Source organism: Macrosteles quadrilineatus, unplaced genomic scaffold, assembly GCF_028750875.1.
Source record: "Macrosteles quadrilineatus isolate MER2022 unplaced genomic scaffold, UCM_ALF_1.0 Scaffold_3__2_contigs__length_128488019, whole genome shotgun sequence".
NCBI lineage: Eukaryota > Metazoa > Arthropoda > Insecta > Hemiptera > Cicadellidae > Macrosteles > Macrosteles quadrilineatus.
The window spans coordinates 91818075-91840016 of NW_026542596.1; the positions used below are offsets into that span (position 1 = coordinate 91818075).

At 35.2% G+C, this 21942-nt stretch overlaps 1 protein-coding gene across 2 annotated transcripts; it reads right to left on the bottom strand.

Annotated features, from left to right (window-relative positions):
- Positions 1–722: 722 nt before the first annotated feature.
- Positions 723–18061, bottom strand: LOC128988931 (ras-related protein Rab6). Of its 2 annotated transcripts, none has more exons than XM_054410721.1 (7): positions 17815–18061; positions 14097–14155; positions 8630–8683; positions 7072–7177; positions 6329–6534; positions 5388–5454; positions 723–1090 (listed from the first exon to the last, which is right to left on the bottom strand). In XM_054410721.1, exons 1-7 carry the CDS (start codon positions 17882–17884, stop codon positions 1020–1022), a joined length of 633 nt encoding a protein of 210 aa, XP_054266696.1. In that variant the 5' UTR covers positions 17885–18061; the 3' UTR covers positions 723–1019. The 2 variants fall into 2 exon arrangements, with proteins under 2 accessions (XP_054266696.1, XP_054266697.1); XM_054410722.1 differs by lacking the exon at positions 723–1090 and adding an exon at positions 3378–3611.
- Between the last annotated feature and the right edge of the window lie 3881 nt (positions 18062–21942).

Sequence of the window (21942 nt, forward strand, 5' to 3'; positions counted from 1 at the left end):
GAAATTATCTCACACGTAAACACAACTTTTTGTAAATTGTACAACTTTTTGAATATTCTGTATTATTTTTGTAAATAAACAGTTTGATGATTTGTTATTTAATGTTTTTTTTTTGCCTCTTCCACTAATATTGTTGATGTGAGAATTGAGAAATTTTTGGTGCAGTGCTCTACGTCAAGGAAAATTGAAGAGAAGACGGCTTACGTAGTATATAAAATGAGTTTCATTTTATACATGCTAAATAGTATTGTAAACTATACATTTTTATTCCTAACAAAATGTGTTTCCAGTATTGTTTTCTAATTTTACACTAAAATGACATTTGTCTAGTTGGCCCGGTTTCGAAAGTGGAGCACATCTTCAGGCCATGAAGAAATATTTTTAATGAGCCTGACAGCACTTGGCTTAATGTCAGATTAGCTTTATCTGAGTGTAACTCAGTTAACCTATATCCTAATTCTTACTAGGGTTTTTAAGTATTTGCCGTTCAAAAATATAACTGTGGACTCAAATCGGTAAGTTTGTTAGTTCGATTCTGAAGAAAAGTCATAAACTTTGTGTTGGTTCAAAAGTGACCTTGAATCTTTGTGCTTTTAATGACCTGGTTAAACTAACAGGATCCTCTTCATTCTACCGTCACCCTGCTTATATACAGCTCCAGCATGAAATGTATACATAAAATAACGTCACTGGTAAATGTTCAGGTGAATAAAGCAAACGGGTAATTTTATAACACAGTTTATTCCTTATAAAACAAAAAGGTTCCAAATACTAAGTGTTAACTGTAAAACAGGTTGTGGACAATGCAGTTATCTAAGCTGAAGATGAATGGCTTTGTAATTGAGCAGCAAAAGCTATAAAACAAAATGTGAACAGAATCAGTTTGAAACAGAAGAGTGCTCTTTCTCTGAAGCACTTGGGGGGGTAATTGTAGCAGCCACGTCACTGTTTCAATATCAAACTATCAAAGAGTACAATTTCAGTAGCAATATCCAAAAATATAACAAAAATTGTTTATTTTAGCACATACAGCCACTCTCCGCATCCTGTTGGTCATTCTGCTGAGAGTGCTGGGTTTGAAGATCCACAGCTGACACTTGGTTAAGAAAAGATATTTACTCAGTTGACAACATGGGGAAGGAATCCAAAAAAGGCTGTTTCAAGTTGCCAAATTGAAATCAAACAAGACAAATATGGCATTACATTGAAAAACAGTAAACTGATTCAAGTTTTGTTTGCAAGAGCGTTGAGCCTCTGATCTTGATGACACATTTTGTTTGAATGCTATACTTACCTATTCTTACCAGTATATCAATACATGGTACCACAACAGTTCGGGCAGTATAGGTCTCCAAACATGCGACAGCACTTTAGATCAAGGACTAGCATCCCATCTTGGGGAGTGAGCTGGTTAGGTGGTAGAGCGTGGGACATCGGTCCCAAGTTCAAATCCTGCCAAATCACCAGTGGATTTGATCAAAAAGATAATGCCAAAAACCCTGAGCCTAGCCTGAATTAATGTGAAAAATTGTTCCGAACTCATGCATAGCGTTCTAGAACATAAACAAAAAAAGTATCCCATCTTAGCTTTCCCTTCTATAGTGTTTCGGGTTTAACTCACGTTTAGCTGAGCTGTGAGGCCTAAAATGAATGGCTTGGATGGAATAATACTAAAAATCTTAGTTTGTACACCTGTTCAGGAAATTTTCATAGAATAGCAAGTGCAAGTGCTTATTACTTGGTTGTCTTGGATGCAGCCTTCGTTAGCTATTGATTCTGTCTTAAGTTTCAACACCTCACCAGGTAAAATAGTTTAGTTTTGGCCTCTATATAAGCTGGATTGTTTTTCAATTGAATACATTTTATTTGTACATCACAGAATTTTTTAAAAGTTTATTCATCATGACACCACCAAAAAGATCAGAGTAGTGATTAAGTGGTTGATAACTGATACCATATGAATATAAAAAAATATATATAATCAATCGGGAAAGTATATATTGTTATTATTTTGATGAAAACTCAATTACAAACGAGCTTTTAAACTATGAAATGAACTATAAACTATTGAAACTATGAACTATGATAGAGCTGAATGTGTGTGTATAGCTCTCTCATATTAGTCAGCAAGTTGCCGGGTTGATCATCTTAATCAGTAGGCTTGCTAAAGGTGGTTAAAAACTAGACACAACCAACAATTGGGCTAGGGTCCTCATAAATACAGTAGAACCCCTCATATCCGACCATGACAGGCTGGGCCATCGTCGAAACGACCAAAAGGTCAGATATCGGGAGGAGCATAACCTGCAGTCTCCGCCACATCGGAAATCGTGTCCCGCTACCATGACAACTCCTATAATTGGGAACATTAGTGATCGTCTACCACAATTACGTCTAAATCCACAATCGGCATTTCGGTTAACCGATCGCGCTCGGCGTTATTGCCCCAGACAGGAACAAAGTAGACACTAGGTCGGATATCCCGAGGAGTTCGTTATTCCGAGGTCGGATATCCCGAGGAGTTCGTTATTCCGAGGTCGGATATGAGGGGTTCTACTGTAGTCCTGAAAATGGGTTTTTACAATACATGTCATGCAGTTCCAAAAGTAACAATCATGTTACATATGTTTTGACAGGATCTCATGCACACATGAACATCATTGCTGGTAAATGACGTCAAGAGTCTGTTACTTTAATACTTTTCAATGAAATGTACTACTCGTGTACCGGCAATGTTGTGTTTCCATTATAGGCCTTCTTTTTACAAAAAATAATTTATTTCTATGTCTTATCTGCGTGTGTCGTGTGTAGGATGTGTGTCCGTATTTAAATATCAACAAAGCTAATCAAGTATATTTGATATATTCCCTGGACTGAAGTGTTTGACGATGGCATCTCGCTGAAACATGTAAAATAATTGTTACTTTTCAAACTGCATGACAGGTATTGTAAAAAGACCCATTTAGTCATTATTGAAGTTTTTGGGCTGACATAACGATTTATAATACTAATAAATGGTCTTGACAAAACTACAATAAATCATCTCACATCATTATAGTAATTAAATCATGCATCAGTTGAAAATACAGACTCAAAAGAGCGCATCTTTCTTTTGAGTTTATTAAATTGATCTGTTTCGAAGAGAACTAATAATCATTCACTGTAGCAGCTGATTAAGCACTCAACAGATGACGATTGTGCTTTGTCTATTTTTCAATGATGGCATTAGGCCTAGGTGAGTTGTCTACTTACTAGTTTAGGCAATGCCATTATTGCTTTCTCATTGTTTTCTATCTAAAAATTTTTAATGTATGTCAACTAATAAGAAAATTGAATATAACGATAAATAATAAAACCAAAAGGAAATAAAGGGGGAATTATTAAAATAAATATATTTTATTACATTATGTATTGTATAAATACCCTCATAGTTATAATTAATTATTAACCAATAAGTTATCAAGAAAGATCACTTTCACATCTTATAATACGTTTAGTTGGTGAAGAAGTTATCGATTGCTTAGTCAGTTGGCAGGACATGTCTCAACATGCGCAGCTACTTTCTGAGCTCCCCGACTCATTCGGTGTGTCTTTCAACACCACTTCTTGCACTAAGAAAATGGAGTCAAGGAAAAGCAAAATAAACATAACTAAAACTAAAGATGAAATAAATACAACAAAAATAACAAGGGAAAATTATGATAAAAATAAAAAATTTAGTGGTGTGTAGTAAAATATTGTTTAGTATAGATTTTTTAATGGGTAAAATCTGAAATAATATCATACAGTAGACTCTCTCTAGTTCGGCCACCATGGGACTGGACCACACGCTGGACTACAAAACGGCCGGATTAACCGGAGGTATTATCAAAAGTTAAAATAACCCCATTAAATTAATTACCAACGCTTAAAAATCAACAAATAAAATTATTTTAATATTCTTTTACAACATTACTTACCAAAAGTGAGCTTTTATCTTTCTTGAATTAACAAATTGTTGTTTCTGCTTATAGATACGTTTTCTAACCCTGGACTGATTCGCCCCTACCGAGACAATCTAGAATGCAGTCTTTATTCCATAATCATTAACAAATGTTTATGTTTTTAATTATTTTAGAAGACATTCCAAACAGTAAGCCGACATATATAGCTCACATTTACTCACGACGTTCACCCCAAAAAACAATCTAACACTGAACAGTAAAAACACATAAACATACAAAATCACAGATCAAAAACACTGTTTAACACAACAGTTTACCAACCAATCGTCTATAAAAGCACCTGTCAACTAAACTGACAAATTGTTTTCTTATACAGCCGGAAACTAAACATTCAAGCTGAACCCTGTAGAAAGTTATTCACTTGAGACGATGTGACTCATCCCTCCGAGACTGACCAATCCAACCGAAGCCGAACTAAAGGGAGTCTCAACTCAATTCATCACCAAGATCTTGAGTGACTAGACCAAAACCAGCAAACTCTTGTTGAAGAGATAACAGGCTGCTACTTTTTTTTACCTCAACTGGGTAGACAGATTATACAGAGCCTCGTCCGTTTATTAATATACAGGGTGTTAAGAAAAGGTGGGGACATAATTTGCGTAGCGATTCCTTTGGTCAAAATAAGCAAAGGGGAATATAAACATATGTCCTACGTCGTTTTCTATACCGTCTGTCTGTCCGTATGTGAGTGTTATAAAAACATTTACAACTCCTTACAGGTTTGAGCTTTGGCATTGAGATTCTGCAAAAATGTTCAACCCATTGGCCACTATATTTGTGCAAAGTATGAATACAATTCCAGAAACCATTTTAAAAGGCAGCTATTTCTCAGTTATTCTTTGTCAAAACTAAGTGGTACAACAGATAATCATTAAAATTTACATAACTTTTACTAACTCTTTATGTACCTTGCTTTTTTGTTGTAAAATTTAAAGTAATTTAAGTAGCTGCTATTTTAAAACGGTTTCTGAGCTTTTATTTACATTTTGCACAAAGATAGTGGCCAATAAGATGAACATTTTTGCAGAAACTTAACGTTGTAGCTCAAAACGTTAAGGAATTATGAATGTGTTTTGAAAAAAAAACACATACAGACAACAGACGCTAAACAAAACGACATATGACATATGTTTATATAAACTTTTTTGCTTATTTTTATACAAGGAATCACTAAGCAAATTTTGTACCCGCCTTTTTTGAGCACCCTATATAGTCCCATGTATTCTAATATATAGGCCAAAACAACAAAAATATTTCAAAACAAACAATCAATTGGATTAAAGATAGACCCCTCGATTGCCACATACACACATGTACACATGAAATCAACAACATCCCGGGTATTTGTTTCCTTTGGAACACAAGTAAGAGTGTAAAGGATACTATCTTCTGGTGGCTTGTTCTCTGTTGAGTCCATGCCTGGCAGAGCCGCTGCTACTCTTCGGAACAACTAGAGAATTGACAAAGTAATTAGTAATTAACGATGAGAAACTACTTTGCCTACTTTGCTCTTTTAACGGGTAAGAGCAAAAACACAAAAAAAAGGATAAGTCAAACTTTGTGTTGCAGAGTTTTTGTAAATGTTGGGGGTTTAACCATCTGTAAAACTGTAATCAGACAAATCAAACCCTTCATACTGGTACCAGGACGTCTCGTAGCTTGAAAAGTCATAATCCGATAGAATGGTTTGTAAAACATAAACACCACCTTAAAGTTAAATTTCCCAATAGTTAAAGAATAAAAGGTGTCAGTAAAAAAACAATCAACGGGAAGCAGAATCACTAAGGGGGAATTATCTGATCTTTCTCATAACAGATTTACAGACCTTTCAAACCTGCCATTATTTTATGAAACCCTTGGTAGTCTTGATAATGATACTTAACAGCAAGAAATAAAGAAACCATTGGAAAAAGGTCTCTTGTAGATTCCCTTTAAATGTTACTACACTAGATCCTTTGACAGACAAAACCTCAACGAGAAAACCAACTTAGCAAACATAATTTTATATTTTCATCTAGAGTCTAGCAAATCGAGGTTAGGGCCTGTACTGTTCAAAACAATTTAATGGATCATCACAAAATAGTTCTAACCAATTTGTCATACACATACTTTATAGACAAATTAATAGTATTGTGCAGTACCCGGGACTGGATATTTTATGAGGTTAATATTAACATTGCAATACTGCTTTTCATTATTGTAAACCCCACATAAACTGCACAATAAACTCATTTAAAATTTCCAGAAGCTTGAGTTATTTTATTTAAAGAACAAAATTATTTACCATTCGACTTATAGGACAGATTGTCACACTCTCCACTTACTTGCTTAACGTTATATCCAGCCTTAGCACTAGTTTCTATAAACATGACGTTGAGCTCTTTGGCCTTGCGCTCTCCCTCCTCAGTGGATACTTGTCTCTTGTCGGACAAATCTGTTTTGTTGCCGACCAACATAATGATCACATCGCTGCCTCGCTCCGTCCTCACGTCGTCAATCCACTTTGACGTCTGGTGGAATGAATTTGCGTCTGCAATTGCAACAGGGTATCAAGGGAAATTCTAACTGCCCACAGACTTAGCTAGTTAATTTGAAAATCTGACACAGTATATGCATGGGGTAGCACACAGTAAATTACCAAATATCAATAATCAATTTAAATGTAAAAAAAACTCTTAATAATATAAAGAGTACTATTGTGTAAATGATTATTATGTGTTTTCCTGAGCTTTATGTCCGAGTATAATAACTCGTAGAAGATACTATGCTGGTTACAAGTTTAACTAGACAATCTAAAATCTTTCCATTTTCATAGAGCTGTGCAGGCTTGATTTTAAATGTCTATGTAAAATAAAGAATTAACTATTTACTCTTTCTCTAGGTGAAGTTGAATGATTACTGCAGCATAAACCTCAGAAACAAAATACAACTTGGAACAGATTCAGTAAAATTGTTGTGTCAGTTTCTATTTTTCTTTTTCCCAGTAAGACTCTGCACTAAACCTCAAATCACAACCGCTAAAAACTCCTAAAGATGAATCAGTAAGATTGTAGGCATGATGTATTACTTGTAATATCGTAGACGACCACAGCGACAGTGGAGTCTCTGATGTAGGAGGGTATCAAACTGCGAAACCTCTCTTGTCCTGCAGTGTCCCACAACTGTAGTCTCACCTGACACACAGACAAACACACAGCTATAACTGTGGAGCCTTCAACACAGTTAACACAAATCAAACATCCTCGATCATCTGCAACTTACAGTGCTTTACTAGATCATGTGTGCCTTAATGTATTTATAAGATGTTGGAAATTTAATGTTTTAATAAAGTGCAGATAAGTTTTTTATTACATTGTTTGCAATTCAAAATACAAGTATTTTAAATCTCATCTCGAGTGCAACTGAAGGTGTTTTGTATCACATTTCACACAATGTGTTCAATTGCGTTGTAGATTACGAGCATCTCAAAGTAGTTATATCACGTGGGGCTGATGGTGTTATAGATCATAGGAACTGTATGTGTTTTAAATCCTTTGCAACTCTCTGCACAACATAAAGTGTTTTAGATGATATACCACTCTAAATATGTAACAACGGAATTGAACAATGAATGTGGTCTAAATGCACAAAGGATGTGATCTTTCTCCTCTTTCAAAGGCTTCTTCATAAGTAGATGGGTAGAAGTAGATGGCAGTTACAACCCTTCTACTTCTAAATAAGCCTCTGTAGGAGGCAAAGTATCAATCCTTTGTGTGTATATAACTTATTTGTGCTGTGACTCGTCTGAAATCTCTCTTCAGGTGAGTTAGTTGCGTCCTCTCCATTCTATACTATTCTTAATCCAAGCTAAATACTTTTTCCTAAAAACATAAGCTTATAGTGACAAATCTTTCCACTCTTTCCTTTACTCCTTTCTTTCTTTATTGTCACTGTCCAGCTATCCTATCTACCATGAACCTATCTTCCTTTTGGCAAAAACAAACCAGACAACATGCTTTCAAACTATCAGTAGTATTTTTTTTTTAGATATTTTTTGGTAAAAATTGTTGTGTTAGAACAAAAGGAAAGGCATTTGCATTTGCATCATATGATGCAATTCTCTTGCGTGTTTGAAAACCAGGAAAGTTATAGAATTTTATCAGCGATTGTACTCTGTTATCAGCCTAGAGCATAACTAGAGCAGTGTTTGTATAAGATCTCAGTTCTTTAGGAAAAGGAAATTTAAAATTACAGTTAATAATTAGAAGTTCTGTGTCTTACTGTGTTACAAATGTCATAAGATGTACATGGGTTTGATTAATAATTGTTACTAGATACATATTTAGAAATGTACGAAATATAAAACTGTAATTTTTCAAAGGATTTTTTTACAGATATTATACTGTTCAATGTATTTTGCACAATTCCGAAGATCTTGTAGACACTCATTTTTCACCAATCAGAAACAGCCAAATAATTGGGTTCTTATGATTTTAAAATATGTGTAAACCTTTTAAGAAAAACATTTAATGGCATAATTTGAAATACATTTCAAAATTTACAAATAACAAAAAAAAACTCAGGATTCAATCCAAACTTTTTGGAAATTATCAACTAATGCTAAAAATAATACATATTTTACTTACGGTTCTGTCTTCCAAATACATCGTTTTTGATAAGAAGTCTATTCCTATTGTAGCCTAGAACAAAAACCACCATTAGGCCTAGTTATGAAAATTATTAAATTCGATTCAGTTTATATTAATTCCTTTAAAACTAACCCTCTTTGCTTTGCAAAAGATTTTGGTCCGGATCGCTACCTGTTTTGAGCCATAAAATGTTACATGAAAAAAGTTATTTTGCAACAATAAAAATTAAAAATTGTGAATAAAACTGAAGACCATCAGGATCCCAGGGAGAGTTAACGAGTCTACTCGGGGGTTTCTCAACAGACAAGCCATAAACCATTGGATTGCTGCAGTTTTATTATTCAAAATATTTTGAGAAGTGATGTTTTTAATTTTAGTGAAAACTGCTGTTTTGGAATTACCGGTACATTGGAATCTACAGAATAATTTGTACAGGGTGTCCAAAAAGCTGAACAACTTTGGAGCTTAATAAAATTGATTTAGGCATCCATAGATCATTTTTTAAACTACCTTATAATAGAGGAACTCATAAGTTTTTCAACATGATTTGCATGTATCAGCTGATCCATTGTTGTCGCTCAAAGCTTTAAACTTCAAGACATAACCTACAGTAAGGCAGACGTCATGAACGTGCAAGAGAAAGCTCAGTGTGTTGAATATCACATTGAAACAAAGTCAAACACAATGTGATTTTTCTGCCTAGGGTTTTGTTAAAGACCAAGTTTACAGGTTGAAAGTCTCCAATGATGGAGAATTGAGATTTAAAAATCAATACAGCCTTCAGCAACATCACTGATGAAATGCGACATGGAGTGTGGTCAGAGTTAGATAATCGTATTGACTGTCTTTTTGCCAACAATAGAAGCCATGTTTTAACATATCCAGAAAAACTTAAGAATATGTGTGGTACTTTACATTTAATACAAATTTTATAAGCATTTTATTAAAATATTTACACTGTAACAAAGTTGTTCAGTTTTTTTGGGACACCCTGTATTTATTAGCTTCTGGCTAGTAATAAACACATTGTTGTTACTAAATCTGAACTCCTGCATCAATCTTTGCATGTTTCCAAACTTTCTATTTATTGCATTGTTATTTATTTTTGTTAATATAGTCTATCCTGTTGTTATTGTTATATCTTGTACTTGTACAGAGTTTATTATATTGTTATTTTTCTGCATGTTTTATCTGTTTTCTTGAAGTTTGTTCTGCCTCTTTACTGAAGTTTCACTCGGCTACTGCTTTGCATCATTGTATTGTTCCATACTGGTTTTGTTTTTTGAATACTGTATCTCGTTTTGTCAACTTGCTCAGATAGTTTGTTATTTATAGTTGTTACTTATAGTTTGTTATTCATAGTTAGTTATCTATAGTTTGTTATTTATAGTTGTTATTTATCTTTTTATGTCTTGAATTGAAGTTTTGTTTTCCAGTTTTTTTTTTCACTACTCTTGTACTGACCTGTGATTTTTTTCTGCTTCTGATGTAAGAAGCATGTATTGTATTTACATGTAAAAATGGTGCATCCGTTAATAAATAAATAAATAAATAAATGCAAGAGTAGTCAACTCCACCCATTTAATGATGGGAGAGTTCTACTTATCAATTGTTTGTACCAAGAGTGTCCGGTAAAGTTTTAATTAAGTCAAGATTCCCACATATATGGGGTTAATTGTGGTTTATAAATTCAATTTAGAAAGCAGACTAATTTATATGAGTATAATTCCCCTCTGGCAGCAAACCTAAGCGAATTTCCATTTTGCCTGACTTACAGTAAAATATTTCTTTAAAAATTTCAGATTTGTTCTTTTAAAAAATACCCCCGCCGCAGCAAACCTGCAGACTAAGCGAATTTCCATTTGCCTGATTGGATTTACACTAAAATGTCTCCTTAAAAATATAACATTTATTCCCTATTTAAATAGCATTAGTTTAACGAGTACTTAGGTTTGCTGCAACAGGGAGGGTAAAAGGTGTTTTTGTAAAATGTTAATAGTTTAGTATGAAATTAACACATTTTCCAAATTTAATCAAAATAAGCTCATAAACAAGCAAACTACAACAGTTTACAATTTTCTCCATAAGAATAAATGGGAATTTTTAATTTACACTTTTTTAATTTTCTCCGCAACCATTATATTATTATAGGCTATCTATCTCATGCATGTTACTGATTTTGTTGTACTCCTTTCTCTAATATTAGGCCTACTATCCACTTAACTACATACAGTAGATAAATTTTCCTGGTTTTCTTTCATTCTGACATGACAGTACAACGTACAACTGACAGTTGCTCTGTCTACGCTACATTACTACTCAGTGCAATCCCGTAACCAGCGCCATAAGCTTCAACCTCATTACAGTTTAATTTATTCTCTATGTGTTAAAACTTAACCTTGTCCTTAATTGTGCATTTTATGTCCACACTGAACACTTTTGTTATTAATTGTTAAGTGCTAACATGGACTGTGTAATGCAGAGTGTATACGCCTAAAGTTTAACACGAGGTGTACTAATACTTTTGAAATTTTGTTTGTGTATTTCAATGTAAGAGGCATTTTAAATCCATCTATGTGACTTGTCTCTTGGGGAGAGGGGGGGGGTGTGGCTCAGCGTAGCAACTGATAGGATGCATTGCTCCACTTTCCAAAAGTGAGTCTGGAAAAGGGTAGAAGAGGGTTTTCCTATTTTGGATCCAATCTTCTCCCATAGGACCTTAAAAAATGATCATCCGACATGTGAAATCATAGGTCTTTTTGTATTTTTTTCTCTTTTCAGCGAATTTCCCAAATAGGGAATAAGCTATTACTGTAGTACTCATGGTAAGACCTGGACCCGGGACCGATTTAATTTTTCATCATGAGGTCTCTAGAGGCCAAAAATACCATCTGTTTAAATTCATATATATATATACCTATATTTATTTATTTATTAAAGGAAGCATACTAACTCAGTACCCTGAAATTATTTTTTGTCACACTCACAGAAGATGCTACAGTCCAAATTACGATATATGTTCAACCTTAGTTTGGTAGGTACTGTGTGACATAACAGATACAGTCAGCAATAAGTTCTCCTTTGGGTACGGCAAGGTTAAAAATTGCATCTCCCCACATACAGTATTTTTAAGAATTCCCAACCATATAACAGTAGGAATAACATATGATGGGAAACATCTTAGGGGATTCACTACCTCAATTTCCACATTTTAATACATCTATTAAAATGTAAGTCAACACTGTAATATAGAAGTTGTTTTACACCCTACTTGGTGGTGTTCTATGACTTTCACTATGTTTCCATAGTTTGCAAATCGGCTCTTTCAATGATTGCTCAAGAAATGCAGCACTGTGTTAATTCAGTTTTCATTCTAGTAAATCAAATTGTCTAGGCTTTTTTGCTTTGTTCTATTGTAATATTTACGCTAACCCAAATTCAAATAGGCCTAGTAAATATTTCATTTTAACAAAATCAGTATAAATGTTTGTAGCACACGTTTAGTTAAATTGCAACTAAAATATTAACAGCAATTAAATTATTCAGCTGATCATAATGTAAACAGATATGTTCTTCATAAGGATAACATGGGAACTTAAAAAGCAACTGGGGCAGAGCCCAAGGGACATTTTCAAAAATGGAAGGTCAGTTTTCAAATCTACACACCTAGACTAACATTTTGGTATATAATATCTAACAAAAAACCACTAAGTGGTAACACTTCCCCCGCCAAGTCAGCAACCCAAAAAAGACAATAAATCACCACTTTTCCGCCAAGTAAAACAATGTAATGTATGTAAGTTTGGCAACTTGGCGGCAGACTTTTGCTTGTTTTTTTTTTTCATTAAAGTTACGTTGGTGGATAATTTCACAAATCAACTTCTCTAATTAATTAGTCCAACTAAGTATAATAATTTCGAGGTAATCAGTAAATATAAAACCATCACTATTATGATTTTATGAAATGTGACACAAATAAGGTCAAATTTTGTAAAATAAGCTCTCATCTAGCAATGTACTATTGGGAGAGATAGGTACTTGCTCAATGAAACTAATTTTATGGTATTTTTTAAAGTGATCAAGCAAAAGTCTGCCGCCAAGTGGCCAAACTTACATACATTACATTGTTTTACTTGGCGGAAAAGTGGTGATTTATTGTCTTTTTTGGGTTGCTGACTTGGCGGGGGAAGTGTTACCACTTAGTGGTTTTTTGTTAGATTGTATTTATTTTTGTAGAAAATTAACAGTTAAAATAAAAATCCTCTTTTCTCTTATATATAGACCAGGGCACAAATTGGTGTTACATAAGTGTTCCGATAATTAAACCCGTATATCTAAAGACTAGTGTAAATTGAGCCCTTATTAGAGAAGTAAAAATGTAATCAAACAGATTAGGTTTGTTAGAAATAGCATAAAGCAAAACAAATATTGAAAAACTCATTTTTATCCTAAATTTACATATCACTTTTTACATTCACTTTTTTGCTTGTTTAACATACGTAGACGGATTTTCCCGATTGTTTTATTTGTTTTAGTGTATCAAAACATAAAACTAACCTTATTTAGTTAAATAAATTTTGGCAATATTATGAAGAAACAATGTTAAAACTAACCTTAGTACTAGTACTAAGTTTCAAGTTCCTAGGTTTCATATGTTTTGATAAGTAGTATTAAACTGTTAAAAATGACGAGCTGCTGTACCAGTGTACCATCGGTACACTGCATTTTTCAATGGAAAGTATCGGGGAATATCACTGCTTTAAGTAATTTTATATAGTAAGTAGCTCAAATGATTCGGTATACCTGAAAAAAATACTTTAGGCCTATAAAAGTTTTAAAATAATTTTTCAGCTGATCCTATGAATTTCTCTAACATTTTAAATTAATTGAGATTTAATCGCAGCTGATCCTTCTTTTGTTTTGATTTTAATCCCATGTTATTTAAATGGACCAAAATCGTACTTTGAGGGCTTGCCAAGGGTTTATGGGTCAACGCACCGACTTGTGACCCTCAAAAGGCACATCTACACGCTAAGGGCTTTCAAACAACATAAAAAACATTAAAATTGAGCCAGTGGTTTGGGCTGTAGGTCCGTCAACATTTAAGGAGAAGAAGGAGAACACGGAAAATTTGTGAATTTTCAAACTAGTTTTTCTTGGCTCAAACACAACCTTTTTTTAAATTCTTTTTTTTATTTTGCCAAGAATGATTGCCCCTATCCAGTGGATGAACAATTATTTTAATAGCTTTTGTTTCTTCAGAGCTATAGACGAGTAAAAAAGCCACTTTGTCACGTCATGTATATATACACTGCAGCAGCTGTGTACCGCTGGGGGACTTGGCGGGGCGGAACGCTGCCGCGTTCCTTAATGTGGAGTTAAATTTTAAAACAAAAAAAGCCTTATTGTTTACAAAGTTTCATGTAGCGTATTTATATAGATGTCATACAAAACTTGTACCTACCTGATAGGTGTTATCGAAGCTGTCATACATGAACCTCGTAATCAAAGAAGTTTTTCCAACTGAAATAACAGTAGACATTATGTTAGCAAGGCTCACTGCACTTAAATTACTGTCGTTAACTTAAATTTCTCTTAAAATGTATTTTGTGTTGTGTCTGTAGGCGTACTGTAACCTACTTGACTTCCACCAACCAACGTACAACTTGACTAACCAAACAATAGCTTGAATATATGATAATTTATTACAAAAATTGTTTACATCATGACCGGACAGGATAAAAGACCCTAAGCAAAAAGTAGTCTTTGAGATCATTTGGCTTGATTTAGGCCAACACTGATAATAAACTTGACCAACACACTTCTGTAATGGTTTCCTACGATTCACCTAAATTCCATCGATAAGAATTCTACAATGAAGATACTGCATGTAGGAAATGTGTGCAGTAGGAGGAAACTGCTGTCCATCTACTCTAGCCTATGACTGCTTAGCTCTGAATAAAATAAGGAAAAGCACTCTTGGAACGATGCCAAGGGGCAGACACCTTTCTCAGGAGGAATCATAGATGGGATGCTGCAGTTCATCAAGCAACTCAGGTTTGACACGCTCTGATGCACCAAACGGCAAGTGCAAAAGGCATAGGTATTTGCGACTAACGTCCATAGGGACTAGGTCCGCCTGATTGAATCAATCAATCACACTAGGGTCATTAGCAGAATAACACCTTGTATGAAGCTAATGGAAATTATTGAATAGAGTTGAATAGGCTGTATAGTTTTTAGCAGCCTATGTAATTTACAGTACAGTACGATATAGGCTAGAACAGTTCTACATTCCACCAAACTTAAATGTGAGAATACACAGGCCTACTCTATACTAGGATTGCTTTCATAGCAGTTAAAGCCAGTTGAGTGGAGCGATCATTAATGGTTTTCAATAAAGCAAAAAATGAAAAAAAAAATGTATAAGTAGATATAATACAAAATACAAATGTTCCCACACTCCGCACTGCTAGCCTTTACTAATTCCTTCACTACTTACTTCCTACGTTGTGGACCTGTTCCTCCCTTCCCATAGCATTTTAGGATTGCCGATACATTAATCTAACTGCCACAAACAATTCCCACACTCCACACTGCTCGCCTTTACTACTGCCTTCACCACTTCCTACGTCGTGGACCTGTTTCCGTCCCTTCCTACAGCATTATAGGATTGCAGATACATAAATCTAACTGCCACAGACGGTTCCCACACTCCGGACTGCTCGCCTTTACTACTTCCTTTACCACTTCCTACATCAAGGACCTGTTCCCCTTCCTTCCCAAAGCATTTTAATATTTTAGATACATTAATCTAACTGCCCCTAAGCGTTCCCACACTCTGCACTGCTAGCCTTTACTATTTCCTTCACCACTTCCTACGTCGTGGATCACTTTCCCTTCCTACCCATAGCATTATAGTATTGCAGATAGATTAATGTAACTGCCACAAACTGTTCCCACACTCCGCACTGCCAGGCTTTACTACTTCCTTCTCACCACTTCCTAGGTCGTGGACTTGTTTCCCCCCCTTCCCATAGCATTTTAGTATTTTAGATATAATTATCTAACTGCCACAAACCTTTCCCACACTCCGCACTTATCGTCTTTACTACTACCTTCACCACTTCCTAGGTCGTGGACCTGTTTAAGTTTGCCATTCATGGATGTGATTCACAGACAATTTTTTTAAGACAAAATGTTTTTTTTTTATAACCTTATTTAGCTACGTAGGCCTTAAATCAAATCTGTAAAATACTGTGCCTAAGAAAGCATGTTTTATCTATGACTGTAGACCTACCTATTCGATCAATGGTGGATCGATTTTACGAGCAAGGGTGGATAATCCGTAGGACTATCGGTTGATGCGAGGTCGGTTAGGAGGCGGTCTATTGAAATACAGTACTGGTATCTTACTGGCAAGTGATAACAAATTGAGGGACCAAACACAAAACTCAAACAAGCACACTAGCCACCTGCTTTTAAAAAGAAATTTCCTACTAGACTTCATCTATTTGTTAGGCCTAAGATATTATTATTGTTTATTGTTGCTGTTTTGTAGGCTAATCTTAACCCTAAGTTAATTCACTTAGGCTATGTTAACTTAAATGGTCTCTCGATGGTTTGGCCTTATAATAAATCTGGCCGCCAATCTAAGCCAGATGATCAAAGTTCCACTGTAAAACAATGATTTGAAAGATGCACAACTTTTCTTGCCCATGATTGAAGCCTGGTTTACACGGGTCGAGTACGGCGGGCGAGTCAGTGTGCAAGTTACCACTCGCTCTTTAACTAGCATGGTGTAGACATGCAGGCGAGTCAAGCAATGGGAGAGTTGATAAAAAAAGGTCAGTTGAGAGCGAGTCGAGTGATTTAGTTGAAAACCGAGTTGCTCGGCCCAATAGCTACCCCCACCACCACGATTTGCCCGTGAAACATCTGTTTACTGATATAAAGTGAGTCCAGTTACCACAGAATTATTTTTTTTGTATTTTTTTGTGGTCGCTGAGTGAGTCGATCACACACAACGATAAGTATTGAGGTTAGTTTCTAGTGAGTAGTGTAGGCCTACTCTCCCTCAATGCTCAATGGTTTATTTGAACAGTACAAGTGATTTTGTAAAAGTACAAGTTGGACAGTATTGTGTTGCATTGTCTCGTAAATCTACTCTTATAGAATTCAGTTTTCAAGATTGTTGTAGGCCTACAACTTAAGATCTACAGTTCTACTGGACAGATTTTATTTATATAGATGGGTCGTTAGAAAGCTCACTCCCTAAACATGTGTTCTATCAGAAATACATTGAAAGCGGTGTTTTGAAATTTTTTATTTGGAGGCAACTTTTGGCTGCCTTTATATATATATTATTTTAAAGAAATGCAGTACAGTAGGTAATTTGTAACAAATCTTATTTTATTTTAGAATATCACCTTTCACTTTTGGTCTATTTCCTCACCACTTAACAGTTATTTGCAAAAAAGCTTTTAAGCAACCCTCTGAATTTAAGTGGTGATTCAGTTTTAATCTTAATACTCTAATTCAGTGATTTAATTAAGTTACTGTATAGATTCAGTATTAAACTCTTGAAGGGCCATTTTAAACTCAAACAACAATTAACACAAAAGCTACGGTATACAGAATACCCAACACCATAGAGAAATAATAAAAATTACTTCTCTGTGCCTACACTGTCCCTGTTTGAAACAGGAATAGGCCTACGTTAGACAGTCCAGTTAAGTACTGGGCGAGTTGAACAAATCAACAACTGGGCCCTAGTAACTGGGCCGAATAACTCGTCTGACATACTCGACCTGTGTAAACCAGGCTTGATAGTCAAGCCGTTTAAAGTAAAAGCAATTTTATAATGCCTTATAAACTGGGCTCAGCTGTCACTTACATCAACTAAAAAAGAAATTCATATAAGTTAATGATAGGTCTTGGTCAGAAATCAAGACATTTTTACTTGCTAACTTATAGCCTAGGCCTACCGTATCTACCCTATCTTTGATGAGCAAGGTAGGTAATCTGTAGCCTATTTTAACTGTATATGAAAAACTTGTCTCAGTAAATAAACTAATAATTTGACTAGTAGTTTGAATTGGTTCAATAGTACGATGTATATGGCAAAAACAATAACGTTAGCTTACAAGGGATCAGAAATAAGTTTTTAGACAGAAACATACCACTTTGTTCTCCCAGGAACACTAGTTTAAACTTCCTGAGGGGATTTCCAAAGTCCCCTGAAGAAGACATAATTAAACACAATCACAACAATTATACTTCAAACACAGAAACTAAGCACCTAGCTTAATTTTTAATTCATCGAAACATAAATATCACAAAACTAATCGACCTAATTAAGTTATTTTGCACTAAATCTATAAAATCGACGACAAAGTGTCTGACAGTGACAGAATCAATCTTATCTCGGCCTGCAGCCACGTTTGCCAAAATCCAAGACAGAAAATGCAGAGCTCATTAAATAATATTTTAGTTAAAAAAGAGCACTATAACAAGTACACCAGATACTAAGTTTAATAATTAATTACAAACTTAAAATAATTTCTTTCAGATGCTCAAAAAGGCCAATCAATGATAATAATATCTTAAACCTGGCGTATACCTGATTATTTTATCTCAACTTGAACTTGAACGAAACTACACTTGAAAACAGTCGCTCTTAAGCAAAAGTGTAGAGGAAATCATTCTCCCGGGGCCTTTTTCATAATAAAGTACAAACTAATATTATTAATAAATCACCTGATCGCCCAATGCAAATCAACTTGTCTTGTAACTTGTAGTTAATTATGAAATGGGCCCCCGATGGCGAGGTTAGCCAATTATTATTATACTAGCAGAGTACCCGTCCTTCGTACGTTATGAAAACTCATAAGGTTAACATGAGGAACTACAGAGCCACTGGGGTGGAGCCCGAAAGTATTTTTGGGATAAGAATATCGCAGGGCCGGATTTCCCAATAGCGCCCGGGCCTATGGGCGCATGCTCCCAGAGGGCGCACGGCCGAGAGGAAAAATATTTTTTAATATCTAAAAATAAAATAAATAGCCATAGCTTAACATATTTTGCGAGTTGATAAAAAAGAACTCTTGCCAATAAAGCATTATAATTATATTACTGTTACAACATTACACATCAATTTCGTTACAACATTGGCAACGAACATTGGTTATACAGGAGTAGGCTGTAGGGATGTTGTCAAGCGCCCGAGCGGTACGCATCGTATTGCCACTGTAATCTTTGCACTGCCACTATGCTGGCTCGGCGCTACTGATCGGAGTGATTGGGGGCGCATGCGTACTAGACACCATATTACCGTTTACCACCCTCACCTCACAAAAAAAAATCATTAACTAATCTTTTGATCAGTTTACCTGCAGGGTCAAGTTAAAATATATAATACGTTTTGTTGAATACCTATTAAAAATACGATAAGTTTATCTTGTCTTTTATAAGTTTATCTTTATCAATTTATCTAAAATTCAATAACGAAAAAATATTTATCTGAGTTTGCAACAGGTTTTAGAAAAATTAAATCCCCTCCAAAGAAATCATTAATGGTGTCATTTTCTCCTCAGCTTAGACCTGAGGATAATTATGGTCGGCGGGACTATTGCTTTGTTTTGCTTTGCAAATATAATCTGGATGCAGTACTTCCATAGATTAACCATAAACTCAAGTCGACTTTTTATCACATTGTTAATTCTAATCTAAATATAGTAATACTCAGACGGGTTAAAAATTGTTATACAATAAATGAAGACAAATTTAAACGGATAGAAACAATTTGTTTTAAAAGATTACACCTAGAAGAAATTGATCGTAATCAAACAATAAATACCCAAAAATTAAGAAATGACTTAAGAGAAAAAGAGTTTGAAAATTGGAAAAGCTTAAAACAGAAGGGTAAAGGTGTTGAACTTTTCAAGGACTATACTCCGGGAAATAAAAGTATAATTAATAAAGAAGGCTTGTCAGAATCTGAGTGGAAAGACAGTATAAAAATGATTGCAAATGTGGTGCCAGTGCGTGTTCTCCACGGCAGAAGTCAGGGCAATAACCGCTGCAGGCATGCCTGCGGTGAGATTGAAACCCTTGCACATGCCCTTGGCTTCTGTCCGTTTGGTGAACTTCTAAGAAACACAAGGCACCACAAAATAAGAAGTATCATAGCAAATGCCTTCCGAAAAAGGTATAATACATGGGAAGTGCAAGAAGAAGTACACTGTCTTATTTCTTCTAACGGAAGCACCAGAAGAGTTGATATTTTATTGATTTAAAGAGAATCTAACAAAGGCATAATTCTCGATCCTACAATTCGATTTGAAATAAACATAAATCAAGCTAACGAAGTAAATGAAGAAAAGAAAAAAATTTATGATTTTACCTTTGAATATTTCAAGCAAAATTTTAAAATTTCGAAAATTGAGGTGATTGGATTGTTTATTGGTTCTAGAGGAACATTATCAAAATTTTTTGTGAACTTTTGGAAACAATATGATTTGGACAGATCCTTTTTGAAAATTATTATTCATGAAACAGAGGTTCATTGGCCATAATGAGAAATCATCTATATGGAAAACATCAAAATTAATCAGTCTTATAGCTGTATAATTCTTCGATATTTTATGTTTACTATTTTTCTGTGTCTTTGGCAACCTTATTTTTTAAGGCAGAGGTATTTATTTTTACAAATAAATTCTTTTCTCTAGGCCTATGTTTAATCTATGGTATCACGTACTGTTATGGCGTTCATGTTTTGGGGCCTGAAATCGGAATCAATGGATATGCTTTTTTGCAGGAATGCTCTGTGGTTTGGATTGTTTTGTTTCAGTCCCACAAGCGTGAGCATTTGCCAAAAGTATAAAACTGACAAAAGTGTTTAAGACGGCATTTTGTTAAGGCTAACCAAGACAATTCTTCAAAAAACTTGCAATTATAAAATTCCGACGAGGAGTGGTGTTCAAGCAATTAACATAGGCCTATAAATAGGATAGGCCTATATATATATTTATCAGGAATGTGAGCTATCATCATGCCAAATTTCAGCCTAATCCGTCCAGTAGTTAATGCGTGATTGAACTTCAAACAAACAAACAAACACACAAACTGTCACATTTATAATATTAGTAAGAAATAAGATTACCATTAATTAAGATAGTAACGCTGTATTCGGTCCGGTCCGTACGGTACTCTTGTACGGTGTGGAGGTGTGGGCAGGTGCTCTCAATAAGGAGGTATATATGATGCGGCTCACCCGAGTGCAGCATCAGGCAGCTCTAAGGGTAGCACCTGCCTACTAATCCGTGTCCGAACCTGCCGTCCTGGTGGTTGCTGGAGTCATCCCCGTCAAACTTTTATGGCGGCGGAGAGAAAAAGAATTTATCAGCACCGTGGGTTGGACCATGCACGAACAGAGGAACGCACCCACACCTACCAGCTGTGGCGGGAGAGTTGGGAACAGAAGATACGGGGAGCTGGACAATCAGGCGACTGATACAGCAAGTCCAACCTTTTGGGTTAATCGGTGGTGCAGAGAGGTGGACTTCTACTTCATCCAATTTCTGACGGGTCACGGCTTTTTCCGGTTGTACCTGTTCAGAATAGACAAAGCCGTGTCATCTGATTGTATGTACTGCCCAGACATTCCCAATGACGTGGAACGTACCTATTTCCACTGCCATCGTTGAAAAAGGCCCCACCTGGATCGGAGGCTCAACAGTTAGTAGGACTGCTGTCGGTGGACACGGTCATACCGATGATGACAGAGATTGAGGACAATTGAATCGTTTAATGCAGAACCACCATAACCATTTTTTTCGATTTTAACTTATTAGTATATTAATGATGCACTCATTCGATATAATTACCTTAGTGCAGAAATCACACAACTGCGAAAAAGTTGGTTATGGGGTTTCTGCAATAAACGATTCAATTGGACCTGTGTGTCACATTACATACAGGGTATTCGGTATTCTCCGCATCAAGAAACTCGACCTTGTCCAGAGGATGCGGTGTAGGTCATAAAGAATCTAAATGCCAGAAACGGTGAGAGCTCTGAGGGCTTAGGTCACGTCATGTTATGGCCTGACTTGAAGTAATGCGACAAACAATTTAAAGGTCTGTGTCCAAAAGAGTGGAGAAGGTTTTTTATTGAGTAGTCTGATATATTCAGGAGTCTCACACTACAGGTTGGCTAACTGTTTAGAGCTTCGTCAGGTCAATATGCAACCATCTAATATAAATATATAAATATACATTTTGTGGTATGTCAAAACAATTCTTTAAAATAC

Coding starts and splice junctions, on each gene's coding strand:
- LOC128988931 (XM_054410721.1), bottom strand. CDS start 17,884: ATGTCTTCTTCAGGGGACTTTGGAAATCCCCTCAGGAAGTTTAAACTA. Junction 14,156..17,814: donor GTTCCTGGGAGAACAAAGTG/GTATGTTTCTGT, acceptor CTGTTATTTCAG/TTGGAAAAACTTCTTTGATT. Junction 8,684..14,096: donor GCTTCGATAACACCTATCAG/GTAGGTACAAGT, acceptor TTTTTGTTCTAG/GCTACAATAGGAATAGACTT.